Source organism: Curcuma longa, chromosome 15 (genome assembly GCF_044706935.1).
Source record: "Curcuma longa cultivar G26 ecotype Majalengka, Jawa Barat chromosome 15, ITB_CL_G26_1.1, whole genome shotgun sequence".
NCBI classification, from domain to species: domain Eukaryota; kingdom Viridiplantae; phylum Streptophyta; class Magnoliopsida; order Zingiberales; family Zingiberaceae; genus Curcuma; species Curcuma longa.
In genome coordinates this window covers 6582840-6592601 of record NC_133875.1, presented here as the reverse complement: position 1 = coordinate 6592601, position 9762 = coordinate 6582840, and the positions used below count along the sequence as shown (strand labels likewise).

The 9762-nt window shown below is 32.6% G+C and overlaps 2 protein-coding genes across 2 annotated transcripts in view; one reads left to right on the top strand and one right to left on the bottom strand.

Annotated features, from left to right (window-relative positions):
• LOC141846805 (uncharacterized) overlaps positions 1 to 4681 on the top strand; it is a 46356-nt gene extending 41675 nt beyond the window's left edge. The window contains exons 6-8 of the mRNA XM_074734867.1: positions 2114 to 2185; positions 2425 to 2467; positions 4278 to 4681. Coding sequence (XP_074590968.1) covers positions 2114 to 2185; positions 2425 to 2467; positions 4278 to 4341 — 179 coding nt within the window. The 3' untranslated portion in view covers positions 4342 to 4681. The remainder of the gene's footprint in view (positions 1 to 2113; positions 2186 to 2424; positions 2468 to 4277) is intronic.
• A 1295-nt stretch (positions 4682 to 5976) lies between these two features.
• LOC141846052 (RNA polymerase II C-terminal domain phosphatase-like 3) lies at positions 5977 to 6596 on the bottom strand. Its single transcript, XM_074734040.1, has 3 exons — positions 6373 to 6596; positions 6182 to 6284; positions 5977 to 6075 (listed from the first exon to the last, which is right to left on the bottom strand). Exons 1-3 carry the CDS (start codon positions 6594 to 6596, stop codon positions 5977 to 5979), a joined length of 426 nt encoding a protein of 141 aa, XP_074590141.1.
• Positions 6597 to 9762: the final 3166 nt, after the last annotated feature.

Sequence of the window (9762 nt, the reverse complement as noted above, 5' to 3'; positions counted from 1 at the left end):
GATATTATAAAATATTATAATTTTATCCATAATCCCAGCCAACTCCCCTTGTTCAGTTAACCCTCCCACGCCATGTCATGTCACTTTCACTTTCTCTTTTCACCCTATCTAGGCGATTCTTTAGGCATGTTCTCCCTCTTCTTTTCTCCTTTTTCTCATTCTTTGTTAATATTTCATCATTTAATCTTGGCGCATAGAATATATTTATTTTAAAATTTTGTGGCTGTTTTTCTTGGTTGCAAGGTGAAATATGAAAATTTTCATTGATGTTATTTATTTAATATTTACTTATCATTATCAACTATGACTTATTTGTTTATGATTGTAAACTTGTTTTAATTGATTATGGATACAGTTTGTGTATATATGTGCATTAGTATTAGTTTTCTTAATTAATATATTTTCCCTCTATTTTAATATTATTTTAATGTTGATTGCTTAGGTCCCCACTTGGGTTCCCACCTACTGCCTAGGCATTAGGCAGTAGATCAATTGCCTTGAACCGCCTTTTAATATTTTGGCAAGATAAGCCCAAATGTATCCGTTATAGAAAGATAGAGCACATCATGGACTTTTGATACTGCCTTCTTGGCTTCCACCTAATATTTCTATACACATGCACATATGAAGCAACTAACACTAATCACTGATGATGGTTGAGTTTTCAGATGTAGGTCTTCATGTAATCTTTGCCGATTACACTTTTTTTGGCTTCACTCCATTTTTCAAACTCATCATCTATTTCTGAGTCTTCAGCTAAGGTGCTTTTAGTTCATATAACTTTGTCCATTTTATTACCTTCTCTTGTATTGCCAACACCAGAGCCCCCACCATTGAAGTTGGATAGTAGATAACCATGAGATCTTGTTGCTCACCCATCATATTTCCTATTGTAGGTCTAGGCTTCGAGTTAGATCTTCCTATTGCTTTCTAGAAAGGTGCTTGCAGCTATTTACCTCTCATCCTATTTCATTTTCTATCTATGTTGTATCATCACCTATCTATGTTGTATTGTCACCAAACTGGTTTACCTTTTTCTCTTTAGCTTCATTTTCTACGTTTAATATTGTTTCAGAAGCACTCAATCACGATAGGAATAGATTATGGTTGTTAAAATTATAAGTCAATTGATTATCTAATTGTTATGTCTCTAAAATAAATAAATTGAGTGAAAGAAAGATTATATGAGAATATGAATTTATCTTCACACCTATTGAAGTAAAAATGAGTAAAAATAATTTTTGTTCAGCTATCTATTTACTATAGCCTTTATTAAAATAGAAAATCTAAGTGAAAGAGGAGTAAAAATGTAAAACAATTTTCTTGGCATTCTTTAACATATGACAGAGCATATCAAGTATTGATATGGTACAATACAAGTATGCTAGATGTTACATTCTGATTCTTGTAAAGAGTTAAAGAGAAGGAAAGCTATAATCTTCGTTGGATGTAGAGTAAAAAAATGCTTATCTTAAACAGAGGCAAACAATTAGGTGATTGATTGGACAATCATTTCTTGTGGGAGCAATTTAAAGTCATTGAGTAGACAATAATTGTGGGTTTTAGTTTACATATTGTTTCATTCTGGAGTATGTAAATATTCAGTTTGCTGATCGGTCACAACTTGGGAATACACACTGTACACCAGGGGCCATATAGTAATTCAACTCTAAGAATAACCCACTAGTAGCCTCATACCTAAGTTAAACAAAATAAAGGATTTTGTAGTTTTTATAATTGCATCTCAAAAGAATTATTGTTTTACCCCCTTGCTCTCTCCTAGTTACATTAGGATCACTGAGCTTAAATTTATGGATTAAGCAGAGATAACTTAGTGAGTGAATACTAGAAAAAGGATTATCTGTACCCAACAATGACAACCTAAGAAATAATCTTAGAGATCAAGGGTATAACACTCCAAAACTGCGAACATAAACTTGATTATGATGGACAACAAAGCTGCATTTGATGTTTGTAATTGAAGAAGTTTAGTTAACATTAGGGTGTTCTGCAGAACAATGGAAGGGGACAGTGAATTTTATATTTTATGTTTTACTGTGATTGGACATTTGTTTTTTTAGAGTTAATAAGCTTGTTCGCCATCAAAATGTAGGTAAAGATGGATCTCCTGACCTTCAAAGTTTCATTCAGCAATTCCCAGAAGCTTCTTTTGCTCAAAGAAGCGGTAAGTTCTATTTGTACATCAGTTTATATTTTTTCTTTAAAGAGTAACTCAACATTGCGTCTTCCTTTTATGCAAATTCGTGTTTTGTAATTTTCCTTGAATAATGATGTGAATTACTAAGAACTAACTCGTATTAGTGAACTCACAAATTATTCTCTCTAATCATCTTCCTTGATGACTAAGTTCTTTCTAAATATATTACAAGTTGGTTAATCTCCCTAAACTTTTTTTTTCCTCAGAGGAACCCTCAGACACAAAGGATTCTTCAAATAGAGAAGAAAGGTATGTTCCAAATAAGTTGTTCAAACAAGTCATTGTGATTCTCATGTTGCAAGTAATTATCTACTTTTTGATCATGTTGTCATCATCATCATGTTAGTCTCAACTATTTGGATTTAGCTACATGATTCATATCATATCATTCAAATCTATGCAATGTTAAATCTCAACTATTTGTGCTTTGCTATGATCCATATGACACCATTGAAATCTTGCAAAACTATGCCGTTTGTAATATTTATGTTTTAGTTACTTTTAATTGCTAAGTAGAATTTTCTTTTGTCTTTTGATGTAGCACCGAGAACAAATCTCATATAGAGTAACCTTTATTAAAGCTGAAAGATATATAGTTATATGGGAGGCTAAGAGCCCCTTTTATAGAAAAAGGCCACTTCTAAAGATGCTCTAGTTAACTCATTTCCTAACAATCAGTAAAATATAACGAACTCCAAAAAAAAAAAAACAAGATATTGTAATCCCTCAATCTTATCCACAATATCATTCTCCCCACTAAGAACTCGACCTTGCCATGCAGGAAGATAAAACAATCTAAATTACTTCGCACTGTTGAACATAGGTGCACAGTGGATGGTCAGAGGGTATCTTTAGTGGACATGACTCTTACACTTACTGCTCAATCTAGACAAACATCTCGTGAACAATCTCACAAAGTTCTTCCATGATCCTAATATCAATAGTATCTGGGATTCGTTTTCAATGCACTAAGTATTTTTAAGCACTATGGAGGCTAGCACTTTTCGCTATGAAAGAAAATGCAAGCACTAGAGTCCTCGCAATACACCTATGGGCAAATTAATTGACAAAAAAAAGGATTAAGTGCCCCTTGATATAAAAATGTACCTTTTAGTTGAAATGAGTTGGCTTGTGCCGTCAATCCATTTTGACTCAAAACTCCTCAGTGGACCAAAATACTTGCAAATTACAAAATTAAAATTTGATTTGGACTCTAACGCTCCACTTATTTGGCCTTAGTTTATGATTAAAGAGGCGTGTGTTTTTAGAATTTCCAAACTAAGATGTTTGATTTGAAAAAAAAAAGTGAAAGTAATGTGCTCCTTTTAGGAATCTTGTCATTAAATCTACAAAATAATGCGAGGAAATGGGAGAAGATGAATTTTATTACACATCAAAATGTATTGTACAATCCTAACTTATAAATGATACACATTTAGAAAACCAGAAAAGAAACAGTAACAATATATCTCTGTGCTTGCACAATCAAGAATGCAAATCAATTCTTGATCTTATTTGTCATCATAGTTTGCATAACGTCAATAATTCTTTGTCACTTGTGTCAGGATTATTGCTCTAAGGAATATTTTGGGATTTTACGGGGGTAATTGAAAGTGAAACTAGCATCATGTTGTACTAGCATGTATTGTTTGGAATTCTCGAGTGAAAGAGATAAATTTCTTTTCTTGGGTTTTATTTATCTTTCTACATTGTTGGTGTTTTGGAGTTTACATCGATATCTTTTGTTATGACTACAAAATGTCAAATAGAGATGAAAAGATTGATTCAGGTGGATATTACCAATCAGAATTAGTGTAATCTGATCAATATATGTGATGCCTTGTCAGGAGTCCCAACATTTTTTTTTCTATTGTTTTGTCCATTAAGTTTACTCTTTCTTGCCAAAGAGATTCTCCATTTTTTTTTTCATCATTGTTTTATGAGACTGATCACAGAACTTGAGATATGCTAGTTTTCACATAGATGCAATGAAGTATGGTCCAAGCTGCAAAACTATCGCAAGCATAGCGGTGTATTCTAACTTGAAACTTAATTTCAGGTCTTCAGAGCCAACAGGATCTGGCTCAACTTATCAACCTGGAACATGGCAGCCACCGTCATGAAAGTCGATCGGCTAAGTCAATCTATCTACATATATATTCAAGCCATTTTACAGCTGAAATAATCAAGTTGGCAGAGGAAACTGGAGTTCAGCTTAATTTAATTGCTTTATCCGATTATCCCCACAAGATCGATGTTTTGTTCCAAGATGGTATTTTGATAGTGTTCTTGTGATGCCTCAGCTAAACACTGCCATTGTCGATCAGATCATGGTCCCTCACATGCATCAGATACCCACCCCAACTACTATACTACGTTGGCTTGTCATGGATAATTTTGCTCCATTATATTTTTCTGCTTCAATTCCAAAGAGTTCAATTTGCAAAAAGAAGCGTGTTCATCGCACCAGCAAAAACATTCAATTAGTTGAATTGTTGATCTTCGGAAGAAAAAAAAAAGTGTTGCCATTTCACATCAAAGCGATGCAGTTTTGAGATGTGAACTCTGAGATGAATCTTAAATTTGTGTGATTTAGTTAATTAGATAAAATAATATTATGATTTTTTTTTCCAACTATGCCTAGACATCTCAGTTCTTTAATCAACAATGGATGAAAGAGTGCCTTTGCGGATGTGAGCTTAATGAATCCAAGTTTGAATTTTAAATAAGATGAATATTTTAGAGGTGTACATAAATTATCTATTTCTATGATTAATGAGGTAATATTCGGACATCTTGATTATCAAAAATAATAAAAAAATAATAATGGATGAAGAGTTTAATGAACAGTCTTTGATATGCCAAAGAAATGTGAGATGAAAGTAATAGTGACCATCAGAATCAAGTTATAGACATATGGATTAATAGACAACATCAACTCATATCACAGCCATGGCACACCACTAGCAGCTGTAATGACTGCAAGATTAAGACACATGCAAATTAATTAATCTTAATTCTTAATTTCCAGTACGTACACATGCAAATAGTAATTCTTAATTTCCAGTTTACTGTTTATTTGTCCGTTAGTTTCGTTTTCTTTTGTTGTAATATAATATAATTAATTAAGCTAATTAATTAAGAACAAGAGATCGAGACGATCCGATCGATGGGGAGCTAGTTACGTTGTTACACCCACGTACGGCTGTGGACAGACAGACGACGGGTGTGGCTAGCTGCAACAAAATTCAATAGAAATATATAGATTTGGATCATGCGGGTGGCCGATCGATATATATCAAAAGAGCATTACCGATCCAAGTTATTTCATCGATCATTCCATTGTGTTCGATCCCCGAGTTTCCTGTGCGATAGGCACTTACCTACCACACAAGGCTCATTCCCCCTAATGCTTTGCATTTATTTTCCACACTTGGTCTCAAAGGAGCACCAACTCATAGATATTTTCCCAGTAACCTTTTAGTCTCAAAGGGGTACCTTTGGTATTTCCCCAGTAACCGCAGGTCTCAAAGGGGTATCATATGAGTTTTTAAACTCGATCGAGTAGTGTTTCTCCAGTAACCAAAATGCAGTGGGAGTCCCCAAGGAAACTAAGGTACTATCCAATGTAATGACGAATAATAACTTTTCTCGGATATATATACTTCAAATTAATCAAGTTTAAAATGTATACAAGTGTATCAGACAAATACGACTGTAGCATATATAATCCAGAACAACGACAAATAAAGAGCTAGCTATGCTCTAAGAGTGCTAGCAAGTATGCTTCTGACGTCGACATGACTCGTAGTATACTGATGCACCAAGTGGTAGTCGTCATGAACTCTCTGTAGCACCTGCTCAATGAAAATAAGTTTTAAAAATATTAAATCATTTAAAATTCAAATTAGTCCTCTCTTAATTAGTACAAAAGTAAGTTAGAAAAAAAAATTAATTTCTTACCGATGAGACGGATGCTAAAGCATCATCATCATCCACGCCAGTATAGAGTGGTGAATCTCCTGTCACCCTATACTTACGCCAAGTGTAAGGAAAATAGGCGTATCTGCACAAATTCAATTGTCAACCATTTAAATTATGAATAAAAAAGATTAATCAAATAATTAAAGAAATATTACTTTATTTATATATACCTCTGAATGAGAATCAGATTCCATTGATTATGTGGCCAAACTTCCACAGTATCATCCAAAATCAATACATCAGACTCCAAAGAAGTGACTTGATTTAAATTTTTGACTAATGAGCCACGATCATCTATGCTCGCATCCTCTCTGGAGATGATCCTACCGAAGAATATAGTGCCTGTGGGGTCTAATAGATCAACCATCGCAGCTGCATATCTCTGAGTCCCCATAGTAACCACGTGTAAATCAAATAATTCTCTCGCCTACAATTGAAAAACAAATGAAAAGATTAGTACTATTATGTACACTAGAGCAATAGAGCATATCTATCACAGAAGAAGAAAATTAAAGGTACGTACGTAGGGGCAGTGCAATTACAAAACTAAAACTAGATTATAGATTAATACAAAACATGCATGCAATATTAATTATAAATTTATATAAACACTATAAACAAATTAATTAAGAAAAAAAAAACCCTACTATACTAATTATTAATCTAGCTAGACCAATTAACCAAATCACAACATCATATATGTTGGGCCCGAGACTCTTTCATAATTAATCTTTTCCAATATTCTTAATTCGGTTATGTATGAAAAAATCGAAAGAAAATGACTGAAAGGTATAGAGCGCATGCAACAGATAATCGAAATTAACTTAGCGAATATATATAATCGAATATATATCCCTAAGCCCCTGGCCTCTTTTGACAATATTAATTACTTAATCTGAGACTAGACTGATCGATCGGGCACTATGAAGCTAGCACTCTCCCTAGGGCATTCACATCACATCTTCACATCTTTTAAGAAGAGAATTAAGCTAAGACTAGTTTTGATAGAAATTAAACAAGTTGATCTCTAATTCACATCTTCGTCACAGACTTAATTGATCCAAAGAAAGACAGTACTGCTATGCGTCCGGCCACTCCGATCCTTTACGGACTTGCATACCAGTTATATATTTCGGGTCATGTCATCACACCCTCCCCGCATCTCCAGTCCCCGGCCCCAGATCAGTAGTCCCTTCCCCAAACAGATGGAAAATTGGTATTCACAGTAGAGAACTATACGTATACGTATAGTCATTAATTACCTTTACAAGGAATTCTCTGATTCCGGGTCTCAGTTTCGTCCAAACTCCAAGATTCTTGACGCAGAAAAGATCACAGTCTTCCTGCATACTCATTTTCTTCCTCAAAACTCGTCTATCAGCAGGATCAACTCGATCAAACTGATGCAAAACGTGCGGTTAATACATTTAATTATTTAAACAAAATCGATAAACAACATAAATACAATGCAAGATGGATTATATATATTACCTGGATGGTGTCTAGGAGCGTGAGATCCAAATCTAAAACCAACGCCAATTTAGGCGTAGAAATAGGCAAGTCTACTCGTTGCTTTTTGGTAGCATTGTCTACGCCGGCGCTGGACTGATCATCCACGATGCGCTTGCGTCCTCTGTTTTCATGCGATCCACCGATCGGGCATTTTGATGTCAGATACCAGCCGCAGAGTAGTCGTCATCAGAATCAAGGAGATGATGAGGATCGGAGGAGAATTTCGGGAGAGAGAGTGGAGACGTGAATTTCGAATCACTGGAGAGAACTGGACGAGAGAGGGACTGGAGAGAGGGAATGGAAGAGGGAGACGTGAATCGGCGAGTGAGGGTGTTTGAAGAATAAAAAAGAAAAGAGCTATTTATACATAATTGAATAAATATAACGTTTTTCTTTTTTAATCTTTAATTTTTAATTTTTATTTTTCAATTTTGTTAAAACAAAGTATTAATTCCCGCCATTTCATTTACGCTTCATTTAAGAAATGTTAAGATATCAAAAAACTAAAATGAATAAGATATATATTATTTGTAAAAGATATCACAGAAAAAATTTAAGAAAAAAAATTAAAAAGACATATTAGCTAGTGTAATAAATAAATATTTAGATAGGTCAAAAATGAAAAAAATCATCGAATTACCATTTATTTAGATCATAAAAGAGTCGAACCTATAATTATAAATATTGTATTTATGTTTAAAAAAATATAATATAATTAAATAATAAATGAATGGATAAAAAAAATAATAAATCAAATAATGAAATAGGATATCTTAATCTCGAGAAGCAAGAACACATTTGGTTGAAATTTTTTTATTATTATTAAAAAGAAAATTTAAGAGTTCAAAAATAAATAAAATAAATATTTTCCACATCTAATGATGAATCATTTCGATTAGCATCTCGCCAAGCACTAATAACAACATCCATGTGAATTTGACAAAGAGTTAGCAATTGAGGATCATTCTTCGATAATGTGTTACCATTTCACATCAAAGCGATGCAATTTTGAGATGGGTGAACTCTAAGATGAATCTTAAATTTGAGTGATTTAGTTAATTAGCTATATAAAATAAGATTATGCTTGTTTTACATAAAATTTAGTGCTAAGTCAATGGCCACCAAAATTAGTCAAGGACATCATCATATCAAATTCTAATGATTTCCAACTATATATATATATAATGCCTAGACATCTCAGTTCTTTAATTATCAACAATTAATGGATGAAAGAGTGCCTTTGCGGATGTGATGCAATGGTAAAGTAGAGTCCAAGTTTGAATTTTAAATATGATGAATATTTTAGATGTGTGCATAAATAGTCTATTTCTTTGATTAATGAGGCAATATTCAAACACCTTGATTATCAGAAAAAATAAAATAATAATGGATGAAGAGCTTAATGAACATTAATTCTTTGAAGAATAACTCATTATTTTTTGGAGAGCTGACAAGATCCGATTAGGCTTCAACTATATCATCGGCCCAATCCAATGATAAAGCATTGGATTCAGAAGATTAACAATAAATAAAAAGTCAAAAACAAACAAACAAACAAAAAACTAACATTTTAGAAGTTTTTAAATAACTTGCAGGCAGAGCCAAAAACAAACAAATAAATAAATATTTTTTCATTAGTTCTTTATTTATTTTATTTACAGATGTGATATGAGTGATGGTTTGTTACAAAAAAAATATAAATTATAAGCATTATTAATAAAGATATACTTTCAGCTATTACCATGGGGGCGGTGAGGGGAGAGCCCCGATTGTTAGAAGAAAAAAAACTCATAATTTATCCTTTGCTAGGAAGAAAAATAAGAAAAAAAATATATACTGATAATTTTATTTTGATATTCATGAATAAATATGATACACTGTTGTTGTTGTGGTTATTGTTGAACAATATCCACTAATAAAATTTATAAATCATATTTATTAAAAAATAATTAAATTTATAAATAAATAAAAAATATCTAAAAGGAACAAATGAGATTGTAATATCAAACTCATTAACTAATTAAATAAATTTAAAAATATAAATGTTT

Excerpts from the sequence above, each read along its gene's own strand:
- LOC141846052 (XM_074734040.1), bottom strand. The coding sequence starts at position 6,596 with ATGGGGACTCAGAGATATGCAGCTGCGATGGTTGATCTATTAGACCCC. Across the intron at positions 6,285-6,372 it reads AATCTGATTCTCATTCAGAG|ATACGCCTATTTTCCTTACA; the intron begins GTATATATAAAT and ends GAATTTGTGCAG. Across the intron at positions 6,076-6,181 it reads CTTTAGCATCCGTCTCATCG|GTGCTACAGAGAGTTCATGA; the intron begins GTAAGAAATTAA and ends TTCATTGAGCAG.